Source organism: Panicum hallii, chromosome 5 (genome assembly GCF_002211085.1).
Source record: "Panicum hallii strain FIL2 chromosome 5, PHallii_v3.1, whole genome shotgun sequence".
Lineage (NCBI taxonomy): Eukaryota > Viridiplantae > Streptophyta > Magnoliopsida > Poales > Poaceae > Panicum > Panicum hallii.
In genome coordinates, this window is record NC_038046.1 from 14,373,331 (window position 1) to 14,392,732 (window position 19,402).

General features: G+C 52.7%; 2 protein-coding genes across 2 annotated transcripts; both read right to left on the reverse strand.

Moving 5' to 3' along the window:
• Positions 1 to 953: 953 nt before the first annotated feature.
• Positions 954 to 11,711, reverse strand: LOC112892076 (beta carbonic anhydrase 4-like). Its single transcript, XM_025959150.1, is given in 14 exon segments — positions 954 to 1,145; positions 1,269 to 1,374; positions 1,480 to 1,619; positions 1,709 to 1,825; positions 2,945 to 2,993; positions 3,089 to 3,153; positions 5,378 to 5,512; positions 5,641 to 5,746; positions 5,852 to 5,991; positions 6,089 to 6,205; positions 8,465 to 8,513; positions 8,651 to 8,712; positions 9,006 to 9,197; positions 11,518 to 11,711. Coding segments are annotated over 13 exon segments (1,326 nt in total). The 5' UTR covers positions 9,111 to 9,197; positions 11,518 to 11,711; the 3' UTR covers positions 954 to 1,010.
• Positions 11,712 to 17,283: 5,572 nt separating this feature from the next.
• Positions 17,284 to 18,583, reverse strand: LOC112894289. Its single transcript, XM_025961945.1, has one exon. It carries the CDS (start codon positions 18,521 to 18,523, stop codon positions 17,699 to 17,701), a length of 825 nt encoding a protein of 274 aa, XP_025817730.1. The 5' UTR covers positions 18,524 to 18,583; the 3' UTR covers positions 17,284 to 17,698.
• Positions 18,584 to 19,402: the final 819 nt, after the last annotated feature.

The window sequence follows — 19,402 nt, forward strand, 5'->3', positions numbered from 1 at the left end:
TGATCAGGCTTGAAATAGTTTGACTTAAGAGAACTCTATAAATTGATTTATTCTTTATGGAGGGAGTACTTCTTTTCAACTATAAATAAGAGGAGAAAACCAGGCAATGCTGCAGCTCATCACTGGCCAAGCCAACAAGTGCAGAGTGTGCCCTAACCTGCGTGTTGACTTTCTAGCGGGACTTAAAACCATCTTCTTCGTTGGCAGAAAGCCTTTCATTCAGCAACACACATTTACACAGTCACAGGTTTGCAGGGATAATATACACAAGAATGCTAGGTAGTTGGCCTTAATCAATTTTTTTTCATAATAATAACTTGTAGGAATAGTTGACAACTCAGGGGGCAAACAGGCTTTGCCTTTCACTTTCGTTTTTAACTTTTTTCCAGATTTTCTATATATGTTTGATGTTGTTTAATTTTCAGTGTTCTTCAAACGAATAAACCAACAGTAAGATACTTCTATAGGGCAAATGACATTCAATACAGCAGGATTGCAATGTGGGCAGCTAGCACATCCAGAGGAAACAGGCGACATAACTACTACTAAGCCCAAGAACACGTCATGACAGAAAAAAAACCCAATTATGCTCTTAACTTCATGCGGCCCACTTTCAATGTTTTGTCTTAATTATGAAAAAATAACACGCCATGACACGTCTTTTCCTTCAGAGGACGAGTTATATACGCCATGACACATCATGGAGAGCAGCAAAAGGTAGCATAAGAAGGTAAACTCTTTCTCTCTTCATGATAATATGAATGAAAAGATCATTACAGCTGATGTGTTTTGACCACACGTCGATCAAACTATGCATCATACATACATTAAAAAAGAAGAAGAAAGAACTCCGCGACAGAAAATTGTATTGCTTATTACAGTTCACAAAGAGCAATCCGGTATGTGTGTATAGGGGCAAATTAGTAGTACTGCTCCACGCAGTCAGATGTATCGATCGGGAGCATATATGTTGTAGCCGTACATGATTAACAGCTAGCCTGGTTGGCCGCTCATGGATCCCATGTCTCGAACTTGCCGGAGACGAAGTCGTAGTGGCCGCCGACCAGCTTGAGTGTCCCCTTCTCCAGCCCTTCCTTGACGAACGGGTAGGTCTTGAGGTTCTCGAGGGACACGTTCACGGCCTCCTGCAAGGTAAAGTGTTCAGAGGTCCAACAACAGCCACGCACTCCATGAGCAAATCGTTTTCCCGTTGGAGCTCGTCTCCAAGATGATGATCCAGACAGAGGTCTTTTAATTTCAGAGCATACCTTTTCCAAGGCGGAGCATTGGTCTTCGAAGGGGGCCGAGGCGTGGTCGGCCTGCACCTTCGTCTTCGCGGGGCCGCCGATCCTGACCCATTCCTCGACGAAGTGGCTGGACAGGGGATCAAACAGTAAGTAGTGATGCAAGATACAGCAAACCAGTTTCAAGTTCTCAACACCGTCGTCAGTTGTCTGAGTCTTCCACACGGATGCTTACAACTTGTCGGGCTCGCCGTCCTTGAGCGAGAGGAGCGCCTTGATCCCGCCGCAGCGGCTGTGGCCGATGACCACGATGACCTCCACCTTGAGGGCGCAGACGGCGTACTCGATAGCGGACCCGACGCCGGCGTACCGGGTCTGCAAGCAGAACGTGCGTGAGCGGTCGAGCCGACGACGATGCCTGCCAGCGGCGGCGACATGCTGCGAGAACTACCAGGCGCGCGTACCTTGTCGTAGGGTGGGACCATGCTGGCGATGTTGCGGACGGAGAAGGCCTCGCCGGGCTGCAGGCCCAGGGTCACCGACGGGCACACGCGGGAGTCGGAGCAGGCGAACACCAGGTACTGCACACAACCATGAATGGCAGCGAACAGTCAGCAGCCGGGTTACCGATCCTCTGACCCTGACGGCCATTGCTCTCCCTAGCTGGCTAGTAGCTCCTACTTCCTATCAAGGGTTAAGCCCAAGACGGGGGATAGGAACAGTAACATGAGGCTCCTTTCAGAAATAAAAAGTAACATGAGGCCGGCCTACTTTATTTGCGAGTGACGACAAGGTGGACCGTGGCTAGAAAAATGTATGGAATCTTTAGTTCGAGGCTTCGGGCAACTAGCAGGATTCGACATTTCCGACTACATATACTTTAGAGTCCCCATCAAACTCTGTTTTTTGAAGAGTCCCATCGAACTCTGTTTCTTTGAAGAGTCCCATCAAACTATGTTGTTATTTTACATAAAGATTGGGATTAGTTTAGGCCAAAATTTTCATACTTTGACCCTTAATCTTCCTTAAAAAAACTATATAAATCAACTATGTAAAACTGATGTTACTAAGTCCACCATGAAAAATATTTCAATAAATGTAACTCTTCAAATAATATATCTCCATGGATATAGCTTGCCAAAGTAAGGTAATGAAAGATCGTGTGTCAAAACCAGGCGAGCCACAGATATGCAGATTTCTAATAAAGAGTTACGTGTGGACCATATCATATTTAATTTCTTTCTAATATCTTTTTTTTCTGGATGATGGTCTATCTTCTAATATCTATAGATGATGTATATCTGCCGTTCTTAGCTTCTTGTAGCTGCTGATAGCCATTTCTGAACATCTTTTTTATTCTGGCGCACGTATTACTCATTTGGTCAACTTCTACCGCTTCTTTTTTTTCCCTCATTTGGTCAACTTTGACCTCGATCAAATGCTGCGTGCACACATTCGCAGGCGGCGTTGGACGCGGATAGGGGGGGCCGCTAGATCAACGGCAGGGTTGGTGGCAAATGGGGACCCGTGATTCCCGATGTGCTATCTAGTACGGGAAAACGGTTGTGTTGCCGGCCGGATCCCCTCAGGATATTCCGAATTTACTATGAACGCAGAAACTGGCCGCTACGAGCTTCGAAAATTTTGGTGGTGAACAAGAATGCAAGATATATTTCTTTACTCCATTCTACAGTGCATACCTTGGGGGACTGGTGGGCCTTGAGCGGCTCGAACGTCTCCGGCTTCTTGCTGCCGATCGACAGGGAGACGGGTCGTCAAAGAGTCAATTCACTTCACATCGAGCAGGAGGCTTGGGAGAATAGAGAGTAGCTTGGATCACTTACTCGTAGACATCGGCCTTGAACTGCTCGAACCCGGTCTTCAAGCGCTCGACGGCGTCCGCCATGGCCTCCTGCAAGAGCCACAGATCATGTCGTCAACACAGCTGTGCCGTCCGTCCACAACAAGATCACCAGATGCGTCATGCAGATTTCTCGGGGTGGGGGGGGGGGGGGGAGTCATGCGAATTGCGAGCGACGAGTCTAGAAAGGGAAAGAAGATGGGTTGAAGCATGGAGGATGGAGGAGGAGGGGGCTGACCTTTGGGCTGCAGAGGAGAGCAGGTGGTGAACTGTGGAAGGATTGACGAAGACTGTGGAAGGCTTTGCTTCGCTGTAGAGCTGCCCCGTCCATGCCTCCCCGGGGGACCTTTTTTATAGGAGGGGGGAGGCACGGGAAGCAGCGGCTCGCCTTCTTTTCCTGCCCCCCCGGTCGTGCAGCTGGACGGATGGACGCGGGGAACGGCGAACCGGTCCAGCACGAGACGTGTCATCGTGCGGGACGGGGTACACCACTAACCCACCGAGCTTCCAAAGGTCCATCCTGCAGGCCGCCTTCGCCTTGACCTCCGGCTGGCCGCGGCCGGGCAGGCGTGGCGCCGGGCTTGGGGTGCCGTCCTTCCCCGGGGAAACGAGGAGGACGATGGAGAGGCTGGAGCCGGATGGGCTGAACGCCGCGGTGGACACGGCTCACGACGCGTGGCGCCCTGCCGGTTTAGCGGAGCCGGAGAAAACGAGGGGGCGCGGTGTGAAGACCCAAGAGGTAAATACTTAATTTTATTTATTAACTAATCCACTAATTAGTAATTTTGAAGAACATAAGTATTAAAAATCCATGAGAGAAATTGGATCTCGTAACTGATCATCAAATTACCTCACCCCCTTCTCATTTCTCAAATATTCTAGCACATATATATAGATATATATTTATCTTTATCCATTATAGAATTTAGTTAGAAATTAATCTATGCACTCTTCATCGTCGTTGATAGTTTTCTTTTTGCATGGCATCTGCATCTGGGTTTGACATTTTTCTAACTAAATTCTTAGTTTGGGCTATGTGTTTAACATGGAAATTGGTGCTATCATAGCTTCCTGCATATACAGGGGTGGATCCGACCCACTTGGTGCTGTTACTTGATAGCAATGGATTTTTAAAATCCAAGGCTAAAGTTATCTTGATATTAGAGAAAATCATATCGTAAATTTGACACTAGTGACATCAATGGTTCTCTATTCTAGATTACCGCCTATGTAGATATGTATACATGGTCTAAACCGTAAGTTAGTATCTTTATAACAGAAATAAATAATTTAGAATTTTTTATTGGTGTGCACTGGGATACTTTTTTATAATGATAGATGCAGTTAATCAAGAAGCCAATTTAGGGATTATTTTCAATTGTTTTTAGTAATAGCACATATGGATAATTTATATATATAGATTTAGGATGTTACTTTATTAGATGATTTTTATACTAAAATGGCAGCGACGGGCTACTTTTTATGCATGTCCATGAAGCATACAACCAAGAAAATGTTGTAATGAAACTGAGATCTTAGTAAACCTTGTGCTTTTCACGAGCATACAACCTTGCAATTTCTCATATTAATACTAAGGTACATATCTGTCTGGTGTATACGAGAGGGGGGAAAAAAAGAATGTGCAACCAAAGCAGAGACAAAAAGAACATGAGCAACCATTTAGAGATCTACTGGAAGGAACAGAGAGCAAGCAACCAAACTTTACTTCTGGTTTAAAGCGTGTGATCAATGTGGATTATTACTGTTGATTTTTCTAGCTTATTAGCATGCACTGTAGCACGCAAAAGCACATAGGCATAAAGACCCCCCCCCCCCTCTGTTGAGTGCAAGATTTTCAGAAAGTTTAGGGGTCAACTTTCTTAATCTTTTTTTGTGAAGACAGCTTTGTAGTACAAAATCATTCATGTCTCACATAAAAATGGTAGCACCAGCATTTCAGGGAGAGAGAGAGAGAGAGAAGGGGCATCAAGATGTAGTAGAAAGGTAAAGTATGCATGATAGTATTATGAAAAAGGCTTATACAGCTGATGTCTCTTGACCACAAAAGCGGTCTAATTACGCACCATATATATTACATATAAGCTCCACCTTAGAAATTAAAGCAGTAGAAGCTGCTATTGCTTATTACATTCACAGATAGGACGATCCGGTTTGTAGCTGTCGAAATAGGAGGTAAGTCCTCCACGCGTTGACATCGACCGGGTGCATATACGTCGGTATGTATGTATCTGATGTAGTAGGAGTTTGCGGCCTATTTCTCCCATGTGTCGAAGATTCCGTTCACGAAGTCGTAGCGGGCACCGACCAGCTTGAGGGTCCCGTTGGCCACGCCTTCCTTGACCCAGGGGTAGGTCAAGAGGTTCAAAAGGGACACGTTCACGGCCTCCTGCAGAAACATTCAGAAATGCAGGATCCTCTCATGAGCAAACCAATTCGATCTTTATGAAATCACGCGCGTATGGGCAGCGGGTAACCAAAGATCGCCATGGCAACCAGGTCGTAGCCCGTGCGTACCTTCTCCAAGATGGAGCACTGGTCATCAAACGGAACCGTGGGGTGCTGGCTCAGCACCTTCTTCTTGGCCAGGAAGCCGATCCTGACCCAGTCCTCGACGAAGTGGCTGGGCGCGTCGCCAAACAAACAAAGAACATCCTCGAGTCAGAGACATGATGCTGCAGGGGTAGCAGGCTCCTCCCATCTAAAACTTTGTTCCACCGTGACTTACAAGGTGTCGGGTGCGCCGTCCTGGAGGGAGAGGAGCGCCTTGATGCCACCACAGCGGCTGTGGCCAATCACGGTGAGGACCTCCACCTTGAGGGCGCAGACGGCGTACTCGATGGCGGACCCAATACCGGTGTACTTGTTCTGCAGTTCACGAAGCAAAAGCAACCGAGTCAGCGGTCAACACCCCACCAGCAAAGAAAGATCACCGGCCATGCGCCAGGCCAGCCGGTACGCGTACCTTGTCATAGGGCGGGACCATCGCGGCGATGTTGCGGACGGTGAAGGCCTCGCCGGGCTGCAGGCCCAGGGTCACCGACGGGCAGCAGCGGGAGTCGGAGCAGGCGAACACCATGTACTGCAGCACATAGCATGAGCGAAAAAAGGGGGAAATCAGAATCATCAACAAAAATGGGGAAAAATCTGTGTCAGGTCAGCGATAAGAGCACGCGAGCATTTCGCGCCCCCACCACACGGCTCTTATCGATAAGCAGGTAGGCAGATCGGCGCTGATCGGTGGAGTGCAGGATTCGGGTGGCCCTTGTGGATGTGCGTGCAAGCGAGTACCCCCGCCGCTCGAAAAAGGCTGCCACTTTTGACCCGCCTCTGCCCGTCTCTGTTCCGATCCACTTTCTACCACCGGAGCCGCCGCTCCGTTGGCGAGGAAGCCAAGCTGCAGGAAGGTTCCCCGCTGGGAGCGGCAAGGATACTCTGCGCGGGCTTTGCTGTGGCCCCATGGGTGGCGACCAACGGGCAACAAACACTAGCGTTGCCATTACCGGCAGGCAAGGACGTAATATTTCTGGACGCAAAGGCGAGACCCGTATGCACGAACCCAGAAGGATTCTGAGGGAAAAGCCGAGAGCCAAACTGCCAAATCCGGCATCCGCACTGCCGATTAAGCTTGGTGACAAGAGCAGCAGGAGGAGGCTAGCTAATGGGCTACTATAGTGCGCGAGGATCATGGATCACTTTGTTCCCATTACGACAGCAATCGGCATGGACGGCCGGCCGGACACCAGGGTATGTAGGAAAGGGAACCTTGTTCCGGCTTGCATAAGCTCACGCTGGAGGCCAGGACTTGGAAAAGGGGCTCGAGGCTAAAAGGCGATTACGACGCGTAGCGTGATGCAATCACCTTCAGCGACGGCATACACTACGTTGATAGTATGAGCATATCTCCAGGATCAGCATGCATGGCCAGGGAGATAAGGATGCGAGTAGACAATGTTCTGAACGCTAAAGCAACAGGCCCCGTCCAACACTTATGTGGCTAACTTTTGCACGGGCCTGGCTGGGAGGAGAGGACAGAGGACACGTCCAAACCAACTACCACCCCTAGCTAGCTACGCTGATTGTGCCGGTGAAGGAAGAATTCCGTGAGGGACCATTGTTCAACAGGACCGGTTGATGCATGGTAGGGCCTTGTGCCCAGTCATGGCTGGACCACACGTCCAGCCGTGGAATGATGGCATGCTGGTTGGTGATACACGCCTCGCTACCCCTTTTGGTGTATATGGTATGTATGTGCAGCGTTCAAATGTAATGATGATGGACCGGACCATGGAGAGATGCAGGAAATTCTTTGGGATTCAACACGGCTTAGGTGGTGGTAACTCTTTGTTTTCCACGGACCGATTAAGCAGCCAAGCTAGACCACCCTTTTCTTTTCAAGGAAAATCAGCAGACTACTTGCTTGTGCCTGGAACCAGCCAACTACAGCACGCTGCATGGAGTGAATCGGCGCATGGGATCGATGCCAGCCTGGAACCCCCCAGAAAGAAAACAATAAAACTCTGTACTTGCGAGATTCTGCCACCAGGTAAATACCTAGGAACGGGAAGGAAGTAGGATTATATATCTCTATACACACACACACACACACACACACACACAATATCCACCACCCCAGCTAGCCAGAAAAGTGAGCGTATATAGGGACGGCGACATCTCAACAGTTCACACGCAGGCCAAAACGCCCCAACCGCCAACATGGCTCGCACATGGGAATGCACTCGCGCCGCGCATGTTCGTGGCCGGGGGGAGCTCGTATCCACTAGCGATTTCTCTGCACAGTTTCGGCTTCAGATTTCCCCAGCTGACTGATCACGGGCCAACTGGCCGCTAATGGCGACAAGCTGTCCCCATCAGTCTTAAGCCACGCAATCAAGGACAAGCTGCGTGCTCCCCTTTGTCTACCACGACCTCTTTGACCTCGGCCCCGGCGCAAATGCCTGCACCCAGGGATGCCAAATGAAACAGTAACGGAATGGCAGGGGCAGCACAGCAGCAGGTGCCAACGGGAATGCAGGGATCCTGGTGATGAACACGACGAGCTAGCTGGTACCAGCAGCGACACTGTTCTGGCTTGGCTTCTACTACCTGGACGGATGGGGAACCGCCGGCAAGTACCACCAAATCTGTGGACCAGCAACGTCAGGCGTTGCCCGGACCCCCACGGAAACCCCGAGCTCCTGAACGCGGTTTGCCTAAATTAAGCTTCCCAGCATTTGTGCCGAGGAGCCGGGCGGGCGGACGGCCGGAGTGGATGCAGACAAAAATCTTAGCAGTCTAGTACAAGGGTGATGGGACGGGATTGGATAGGAGGAGAACATACCTTGGGGGCCTGGCCGGCCTTGAGCGGCTCGAACAGCTCCGGCTTCTTGCTGCAGAGAGGGAATTCACACGGGCACAGGGTTAGTTGGAGCTCCCGAGAAAAAAAAAATCCCCAAAGAAATCAAGCGCCATGGAAGCTGGAATCGAGCGCCGGCGGGTGCTGCATCGAGTGGAGCGGACGACTTACTCATAGACCTCGGTCTTGAACTTCTCGAACCCGCTCTTCAAGCGCTCGACGGGGTCCATGCCCTGCAACAGCGAGAAAGACCAACCACAAACCGTCAGCTCGCCGTCCCCAGAAAGGACCAAATTGTGTGCTCTTGATGCAGCATGAGAGACAGAGTGGGCAGGGGACAAGAGCTTGCCGCAAGAAAGCATGCACAAAGGTGATCTGAAGGGGATGCAGGGATCTGCTTTGCTACTGAGCGATGGGGGCAGGGGACGAAAGGAAGACGGACGGACGGACGGACGGGTGGACGGAGATTACTGTGGGAGGAAGAAGGAAGGAGGGAGGGAGGGAGGGAGGGAGGGGGGGAACGGACCTTGGAGGGAGGATGTGGAGAGTGGGTGGGCTTCTTGTTCTGGAGGACCGCGGAGGAGACGGCCTCCTTCTTTTTATAGCAGGGGAGGCAAAGGCACCCGCTCATCTTCGAACGCGCGGCTTGGATGCTACTAGAGTAGGAGTACTTCGCTTCTCTCTCGTCTGACTTTTGAGCTTCTCGTTCGGCGGTTTACTAGCAACATGACACGTGGAATAATGGCGTGAGAGAGAGAAGGAGAAAATCAATACACGTAGTAGTAATGGGTGAGTGCGGTTTCTGTGGACGGGATAACACCCCAGTAGTTGCTAAAATTTTCGTCATCCATTTTTCAGGCACCCGTGAGATGTAGTATTGGCCGAGAACGTGTGCGGTTAGCTCTGCTATTTTGAGTTCAGCCGGTTAAACCCGGTGCTCTTTTTATTTGAATGGTAAACCAGGTGCTCTTGAAGGAGAAGAAAAAAAGAAGTCCATTGGTACACGGAAAAGTTCAGACAGCCCGAAGCGTAGCTCAGAAGATGAGGCCAGAAGTAAACGGGTCGGCGTAAGCTGCTGAGGCGAAGGCTGGAAGGACCAACTTACCGTGACCATGACACTATTACTGACGATGCGCGAGGCACCGCCGGGTACGGACAGCGAGAGCACAAGTGGCCGGCCCGGCCATCTGCCGCCGGCCAGGTTGCTTGCGCCTTTCCTTTTTGCTGCTCCCTGCCTCCCGAGTCCCCACCCCCCCGATCGAGAAACGTTTCCCCAGGGGGTTATTCCCAGATCCAAGGAATCTCGATGCCCACTCGTCCAGATCTGGTCTGCCCACAGGGCTGCTGTTCTCTACTTCCCCAATCCCCATGGGTTCTAAACTTCTACCAGAGGTCGTCCTTCTAGCTCGTGGCAATGGGAACCCACCGCCGGACGACGGGGGCGGCCACCAATGGCACGGCCGGCCTCGCGATCCAACCTTCCTTATCGGCGCGCCTAAACTACTCCCTTCGCAACCGCCGGGGCCACAGACCCGGCCAGCGCCTCACCTCCTAAATTATTGGAGGCTCCTGCGGTCGAGCTCAGCTCATCGAGAGCTTGTCCCCCTGATGCCCCCTCCTAACCATCCAACCCAAGCGACCTCTCCTCTTATTGGGGGCTCCTTTTACTGTTTGTACTTCCCGCAAATCTAGTGCGTATCTAATGGCAGCTACAGGTTTCTGCACCGCACCACCGGCCAGAGCCAGAGAGTCATGGTGCGTGCGATCGATGTCAACGCTGTCCGCATCGCATCGCATCGCATCAGCGTGGTGACGTGGTAGCAACGAAAATCTAGCTAGACTCCTCGTACTGCTAGCCAGCGCTGACAAGTCTGGCTACCAGTTCACCACAGAGCGAGAACCACAACTTTTTTCCCCTGGTTCCATATGTACTTATTAAAGTTGTTTTTTTTTGGAAGTTGCAAGTAGCTAGTAATCTCGTGCTAGTTCGTTCGTTGCTCTGGCCAAAAAAAAAAAAAACTCAACGGTGAGCAAAAGCAAAAGGCGGGAATTCATCGGCGTTAAAGGGAAAAGGCTGACGTTGATGGGGGCTTAACCGACTGATGGTCGGTTATTGGATTACTGGATGCGTTATGGACCAAACGGAACTGAAAAGCCAGGAGACGGATGCGGGGCTAGCTAGCTCTTGACACCTTCTAATCTGTGCGGTAGCTATCATGCAAGGAGAGTCCATGGCGACCCTACTCCACCTTATCGCTTGTTTTATAATTAGGTGGAAAAAGGCCGAGCCACGCTCGACGTCGCTAAGCAAGTGTACTTGGAACTTTTGGGGAATTCTAATCTATCCTATCGATCGAAAGCATCTGCTAGTTGCTGCCTTTAAACTGGCACTATCATTGGCCACCTCTTTGGAAGCCCCTCCCTCCACGAATATTCTATGGCAGGTGGTTGACATGCATGTTGCTAGTACTAATAACAGATGGAAGAATGGTTATTAAATTACTAGTAGTATATACTATGCAATGATTGGTCATGGTCCAAAAGAAGTGGAGAAGAAGATGAGGCTATGGTCTGCCGCATTTGCGGACTCGGCCTTGGCATTAGCTCTTGGAGCAGATTAAGGAACAGTGCGGCGCCTCCATGTTCTCAGGGGACGCGTAGTTTTTTTTTAAAAAAAAAATCTAATGCATTTGTGGCAAGGTGGTGCATCATTAGTTGACCCGACCGTGTTGCGTTGTACCCTTGCGTGGCACTTGGATTTTGTTTCTTTTTCAGAAACCCCTGGTCAGTACCAGCAGCTACCTCCTAGATTATGGGAAGGAAGTTTTTTCTTTTTCTTTTTTTTTTGCTTTTGCGGTGGTGCATTCCGTTCGTCTTGCCGGAGCCGGAAATAGCAAGGGCAAGCACATGTGCCAACTTGTTAGTTACCGAAAAGAGATGCATGGAAGCAGTGTGGGTATCGACATGCATGCATGCAGAGGTAATAGTACACAATGTGCTCGGTGCGGTGTGCCATGCATGCGTGCGTGCGCACGTACCACGATGGCGGAGGGGGCGGCGAAGACGGGCGCGCTCATGATGAGCCTGGGGCGGGCGGAGGCGGGGATGCCGGACTTGGACGGCGCGGGGGTGCCGAGGCCGGCGACGATGCTCGATGCGGCGGTGGAGGCGCGCACGGCCAAGGTAAGCATATGTGGGGGTGCTCCCTTGGTTGGTGCCGCCTCCCTGCGCGCGCCCCCAAGAAATAGCTGCGCCGCGACCGCGTGCCGACAACAAACCGCCGGACGCGAGCGGCGCCGGCGTGCGGCCCGGCTGGGCCGGTGGATCCGGGCCACTCGGCGCCTCATCCGCCAGCAGCGCGCCACCCGGCCTCCCCACCACCCCCTGCCGGGGATGGAGGGATAGGACTCGGGTCGGGATAACGCGCCGCGGCACCGTGTGGCGGACGGGCGCGCGCCCCCGGATGGCTTGGCACGCCCGCGCCCTGGGCCACACGAGCGCGGCCGGGGGGACGGACGCGAAAACGAAGGGCCCTTCGTTCCGATGCGCGGCGTCGAGAAACGCCAGCTGCTGCGCGGTCGTGGTGGATGGGGATGTGATTGGATGCTGCTGCGAGCGGCGATGGGGGGCGTTGGGCCGGTGTGGGCTGCTGCTGGCGGGGCGCCACGCGTGTGACGGGGGTTCTCTTGGCGCCGGTGACATATCCATCGGAATTATGGTGTGGCTGCCCTTCATTAATCACCGGGCCGAAATGGATGGTTCGGTGGTTATTAGGTGATGTCAGGTCAGGGGACTGAGCGCGTGATCTTGGTTGGAGTGGCAGGCAGCACGTGATGGGGGTTGAGACACGTCGGCGAAACGTTAGTTGTCTGGTGGAGAACTCATAAGTTTTTCTTTTAAAAGAAAAGAAGAAGAAGAAGAACAACAACAACATGTGCACATCATTGCTCACCGAGCGATACTAGCTCTTGGCTTCAGAGACTTGTGTTGAGCTCAGGGCCTGCTGGAGGATAATAGTGGCATAGCTTTCGGCCCATCGAGCTGGTTGTGCGCGGCATGAAGCCTGCCACGGCCCATCCTTGTTCAGTTTGTTTTCCGGCAGCCTGGCCCGAGCTGGATTTGGGCCCAGGCTCCCATGCGCCCTGCTGTTCCTGTACAGCAGCAAGAAGGAAAGCATATGCCTCCTGGTTAGATAACTTCGCAGAATTGCATGCCTCCTGGTTAGAGAGAGATCAGCAGCAGTAGGAAAATGACTGACTTCGGGTTGTCTAAGAGTCACTAAGAATGTTCAGGAAATGATCGGATGTTCTTATACTGTGATTGTGTGCTCGGTAGGCGTGCTTGGACTCTTGGACCTGGCCGTCATGTTTGGCTTGGTTCTCCTCCGGTATTCTTGGATGTAAGCGTTTTCCAACCTTCCGCTCGAGAAAACAGTGGCAAATTACCTGCCTTTAGAGTTGAGAAGTCTCTTCCTCTGAACAACATCTGTGGGAGTTTCAAGTCCAGTTCAACTTTGTGGAAATTTGAACCGGTGATCTTCGCGTCTGCATCCATAGTCCGCATTCAATGATCAGGGCTGCAGCAAGACGGGGTGCAGACGCATATGCTGCTGCGCGCTGCGAAATTTTTTACAGGAATGCATACAACAGTGCCACTCTCTTGCTACAGCTACGACTACTGGAGAGAGAGAGAGAGAGAGAGAGAGAGAGAGAGAGAGAGAGAGAGAGAGAGAGAGAGAGAGAGAAGTGAACAGCATACTAGAATGAATCGAAGAGTTGTAAATTTACCTTTCTCCATGGCCGCCGTATCCTCTATTCCCCCGTCAAATTCTTGGACTCCGGCCGAGCCAAGCTTCGCGGATGCGTGGCTAGCTGCTCCATGCACACGCGGTCGATCCGATTACGGTGGCCGCGTGCAGCTAGCCACGAGCCATGCCGATGCCGAGTTGAGCACGGATCGAGCTGAAGCTCCATCCTGCACCGAGAGCTAGCGCACGGGCCATTACTTATGCTGCCTCTGCTGGCGCACGGAGGCGAACCGGCGGCGTGCAAGTACGTGGAAGGGTTGACACTACTAGCTTGGGCCGGCCTGTTCGCAAGCTAAAAGGATGTGCTCACTTTGGCGACACAATAGACACCCGGTAGCTTGGTGTGCAGGTCCAGACAGCGCAGGACGAGGACAACAAGACCCGGGAAAAGGGAAACGCTACAAAATTGGTGTTGTCATGCGCCTGTAGCTAGCGGTCGAGCAGCATCAGCTTTGAGTTGGCGCCCAGATATCGAATTATGATCTGCTCGTTTCGAATTCCACTTGTCCATTTCTTCATGTACACACGCGCTGTAAAGATGCCTCGCGGTATCGTGTTGATTGAACAGCGTGTCTGCTCGCTAGCATAATAGTGTAGGGCTCAATACTAGTCATTGGGCCCGTGATAGACCACCTTGCAGACGTTTCCTTTTGTTCGGGAAAGGATTCCCGCCTGCTCACTCCACCTTCGCGAAGGGGTTTCTTGTGTCCATACTCCGGTGAAAAGATTCCAAGCGCACCGGCGGTCTGACGATGGATTGGGACAGGCTTAGCGAGTACAGAAAAATCGAATTGTGAAATTAGTGAAGGGTCCTTAAACGCTTCGGAAGATAAATGTCTTCGCTCATCTCTCATCTCATAAAACTCTCGTTCCTCTCCCCTCGTAATCACCCTGCTATGTCAATAAATTTGGTGATGTGGCATAAGATTTATTGCCCACAAAACTTCACTGGTCTAGCTGGGACCAAGGTAAGCTGTGGTAGGTCTGAGCGGAAGCGAAGGCTGGCCAGAGCTTCCATAAAAACTGGGCGATTTTGGCAAAAAAAATCATGGTTTAATTAACCAGATTATATGCCATGTTCGGTTGGGTACTAGTCTTTTATTTCAAACAGACGGAAGAGGAATCTGGTTCTGTTTATCCGGCTTGTCCAAATAACATAACTATGCTGGTGATTTCCCTTTCTTGAATCTTTTTATTCTCCTCCCCTTTCCATTTTTAGAAAGTATTAAGTAAAAATTTATTCACACGGATTTAGTGGATAAATTATCATGATAACTTTTGGATGAATAGTTTAGCAGTGTTTCTCAAAAAGAAACTTATCTGGGATAACTTTTCATGTAGATTTCTTCAAAGCAAAGCTCCGTGGAAAGCTTGCTCATGCACGTTTGTCAAAAAAAAATCTTCAGACAAGTTTGCCGAAAAAAAAGCTTCCCTGGATAAGTTTTGCCGAAAGAAAAGCTTCCCTGGATAAGTTCTTTAAAAACCTTCTCAAATTACAATTTCTAACAACAAAGCTTTCTAGAGGTTTTTGAAAAGTTTTGAGGTGAAGGTCTTCTAAACACTTCATCTAGAAAATTTACAGTTGAAGGAAAGGGTGGACAGAAGCAAGAATAGGCATAAACTGCGAAAAGGACACTGTCACGCTGATGTGCATCAGTCTACAGAATTTCCACTAATGTTTCACTTTTGTTTCTCGTGAGTATAGCCAACGCAGTGAAGGCCTATAGAAGCCCAATATAGTTAAGTTCAACCCCAAGGCGGCCCAAACCAGATTGATAATTGTAGCTTCGGTTTATATAAACAGGGCCTGCTCGCGTGCTTCCAGTTTGAAATGTTCATGTGACCTAACGTCAACTGCGCAAACAACCGAAACAACGAACGTAAGCAAGAAATTAAGAATCCACCGCTGTCACTTCCTGTCCGGCAGTCCTCCACCAACAACCAGCGCTCAGATTTCAGACTTCAGAGTAGCCTGGGGCGTACGTCTGCTGCGTTAGGTTACGCAGCTCGGGACAAGCAACAAGTTGAAGCATGTCGTGGAGTGCTCCATCGCCAAGGAACACAGGAATGCAGTAGGAGGTAGGCGAAAGCGCACATGCTCTTTCCCCAGCAGGACATGGATAGCATAGCTAGCTCAATCGATTAGAAAGGTCAAGATGTGGAGAGTCGGATGCACGAATTAACTCGCAAAAATCAATTGCTGACTTGTGTATTTTACCCTCAAAGTGGTCCCGTCAGCTAACCACACCAAACACTGAACTTCTGTTAGGTGAGTCCGAATGGCACCGAGTACGTACGCACGGCACGCACATGCTGCTCGAGTGAGTTACTGCACCAGAAGGGAACTGGCACGACGACGAGGGAGGGAGGGATCATCTCTGAGCTCCGACGCGGCGACGCGGTTGCTGCGTGGTCGGTCCCGGTGTAGAAGCGGGAGACGACGACGTGTTCCGGTATTCCCCGTCCGCGGCGCTGTCTGTGCGAACGCGTGGAGCACAGGTCCCCGCCGTTGAACGGATCCGTTTCCGCGAGATCAACCTGACGCGCGCGAGAGAGGCACTGAACCACTGGAGCTTCTGTCATCCCCGATCTCTAGCGATCCGCCCGTTCACTCTCTGTTGACAAGTTCCGGTAAATCTGGTGCAGCTAGCGCGCGCCCTTTCCGTCATTCTGGAGTTCCTACCGGCTAAAGGGGCACGACGAAACCTAACCTGTATCCGACAGTACCAAACACAAACCCGGGGACCGGCTCTGCAGAGTACTCTGTTAGCAAGTGGGGCTGCGCCGGCAACGCATTGACGCCCTTGCAGACGGTCGCCCGCCCCCCTCTGCTCCGGGCAAGCTGCGGTCCGCGCGCGGGGGGTCAAGGGAAGAGGGATGACGACGCTCGCGATCGGTGAGCCGCGGATCGTGGGGCGTGTTCTAGAATCGATCGAGCGTGGCCGGATCGCTCTCTCCGGTCTCGCTGGCGCTGCTGCGCTCGGCTCGTCGTTGCGAGATTGCAGTCGCGTCTGGGGTGTCTGTCGGGAGCACGGAACGATGCCGGATCCAGAGTTCCACAGCTCCTGCTACTGAGCTGAATGCCTGTGCTGCTCTGCTGCGGATTCGTTGTGACAGCTACCCAGCGTGTGAGTGATTGGTTCCATCGACATGGAGATGGCTCTGTTTCTCCGTATTCATGATTGGAGGTATAGTTTCTTTTTTTTTTATTTTCACGTTGCATATATGTCCCTTTTGAGGTAATAAATTTTTGGAAAACGTACTAGTGGTACTGGTACCTATCGGGCTGGTTAATGCGAGACGAAAGGTTGTTTTTGCGTCGAGACTCCAGATTCGGGGAGGAGTGCAAAGATCTCTCGGAACATCGGCACCCTCCCTCCCTCCCTCTCTCTCTTGAGGTGCCTGTGGAGAGGCTGTAACATCTGGGGCTGCCGTGGCAGCAGCGGCGGAATACGGTTGACCAAGCCTGCAGAAGCCGGCACCCGCAGCCTCTCCGTGCTCCCGTGCGTACGGCAGAACAAAATTGTACAACGAAAAGGCTGCAATTTCGCCGCCACCGGTCGACACATGTATGGAGTGCGGTGCGTGACTGCGTGCTGCGTAACAAGCTGAGCTTACCTGGAAACCAGCAGCACAAGCACATCCGCGGTTTGATTGTTTCAAGGATGCTGTACGCCGCTCCGCTGCATGCCTGCATCTTCTGATATTCACGCACGCAGCATGGCTCGAGGTGACGGAAATGATCTCCAAGACAATTCTCTGTTCAAGCGTGTGAAAGTTTCAGTACAAGGAATCAGCGCCTCAAGTTCATACTGCTGCCTGAAAATTGGTGAAGCTTCAGACATTTTCGCTTACAGTTGGATCACTCCTTTTCTTTTGTTTTTTTTTCTTTTTTGAAAAGGGCATCTGGATCACGCATTGGGATTTGTAGCTCAATGATGCGTCTCACCAGTGGGCAGTGGCTAGAAAATTAGATGCCACCGAAAGACACAGAAAATATAAAAAATAATGGTAGATTGCAAACAAGGAAAGGTGATTTCCCCGTGAAATATACCCACCTACTTCTCTACTACTATACATCATACATCGTATGTACAAAGTCACCTATACAAACAACCGCATGTATCCTTTTTTTCTTTCAATTTCTCCGTAGCAGTAGTACTGGCCTACCACCTTCACAAACCTCAATCCGAAAGGGAAGGCCCGCATTTCCCCTGCTTTGTCTGACTTCACGCCCCGTTCTTTTGACTTCGCTTTAAACCCCACACCGCCGCACGTAGCACTATGCCGGTTTGCAGGGGATCCTCCAGGTCAAATGGTCTTAAATTTCAATTCCCGAATTCAGACTTGAAAATCTCCCTGTTTGGAACGGGTCGCCCACGGCGGTGACGGGTCGGCGCGTCGGTGGGGGCTCAGAACGGGTGCGGGCTCCGGCTGAGCCCGTGCGCGTTGGCGAACAGCCCCATGAGGTCCTGCCGGTACGGCAGGAACGTGCGCCGCCCGCCGGGGGTCGCCTTGGCGCCGCCGTACGACATCCGGCGCCCCGCGGCGACCGTGTCGAGCTCGGTGGCGCCGGCGGCCTTGCTTCCTTTGGGCGGCGGTGGCTTCGGCTTGGAGCCGGCGGGGGAGTGCTCCCTGTCCCTGGCCGGGGACGACGGCGCGGAGAGGAAGAGGAACTTGTGCTTGCCGTCGCTGTGGCTGCGGCCGACGACGAGGTCCCCGATGCGGCGCCACCGCGCGACGGAGCCCGTGGACCCGCTCTTCCGCGGCGGACGCGAGGGCGAGGACGCCGGCGACGACCCGGGCGTCCAGAGGCAGTAGCTGTCGGGCGGCGCGCCGTCGAGATCCGCGCTACCGTCCGCCGTCGACGCCGAGGACGACGACGAGGTGGAGGATGTGGACGCGACGGAGGAGGTCCGCGCCTGCTCCAGCTGGAACAGGCGGCCCAGCGGCGCCCTCGGCGCGGCCGGTGCGGCGGCGGCCTCGTCGTCCAGGACCCGGCCGAACACCGGGTAGAACGCGCGGATGCGGCCGCCCGCGAAGAGCTCGTCCGCCGCCGCCGCGGCGCCCCCGCCCGCCGCCGGCTCCCGGCTCACGGAGGGGAACTCGAACTCGCCGTCGGAGTCCTCGTCGTCGGACGCCAATGACCCGCCGTGCTCCCTGGGAACTGGAAGCTCCGCGGCCGCGGGCTCGTGGCGGCGGCCACCCGGCGGTCTGCGGTCCTCCATGCCTCTCATGTTCCTATTTCCGCTGCTCGATCTCTTCGCGACTGATGGCGGGGTGCGCGCAAAGGGTGGGAAGCAACTGCTAGTTGGTTGGGGAGGTGGCACCGGCGTATATATAGGGGGGAAGCCGGCAGCGGGAGGCGACCTTCTGGAAGGGAAGGCGATTCGGCTCGGCCCCACGCTACACGTCACTCGTGATGCACGCGGGGTTCGTTTCTTGCTTGGGGGTGGGGGGGGGGGGGGGGGTTGCCGTTGGTTGCGTTCCGTGTGCGTGTGCTATGGGTTTACACATGATTTTGGGAAATTCTCGAAGGGGCCCTGGGTCCGGGGGATTTGCTTGCCGAGGGAGATCGCGCTTGCTTGCGGGACAAGCAGCTGCTGATCCGGCCGGCTGAAGATACGCTAGCGCCGCGGAGCCGGCTGGGTCGAAGAAAGCCCGTGCACACGTGGGCGCTCTGTAAGCTGACGACGGAGCTGTGATCCAGCTGCGATGTCAGTAGCGTCCAGTGTGAACAGAAGCAGCGGGGAAATCTCATCCACGCACAAATTCTTCTCGGATTGAACTGCCTACTAGCCCGCATGGCCGGTTGTACTTGCGCATGGCGACACGCGCGGTCCCTTCTGCAATCACGAACGACGGGGGAGCAAGCACATGGAAATTGTGAGACCGCGCCTCTGGTGTATTCGACACGGGAGACGCCATGTACTTGAAATTTTTTGCCACGAGACAGCGTTTTGAGTTCGGCCATGTGCCACCTGTGAGTGATGCAGCACGAGCCAGACCAATCGCCGAGACTACCGCTCGCCATTGGCAGGGACGGCCCGGGAGGAACCGGCAACTAACCCTGCGCAGGTGTCGTCGCCTCGCGCCGCCGCGGCCAACGGTTCCTT

Excerpts from the sequence above, each read along its gene's own strand:
- LOC112894289 (XM_025961945.1), bottom strand. The coding sequence starts at position 18,523 with ATGAGAGGCATGGAGGACCGCAGACCGCCGGGTGGCCGCCGCCACGAG.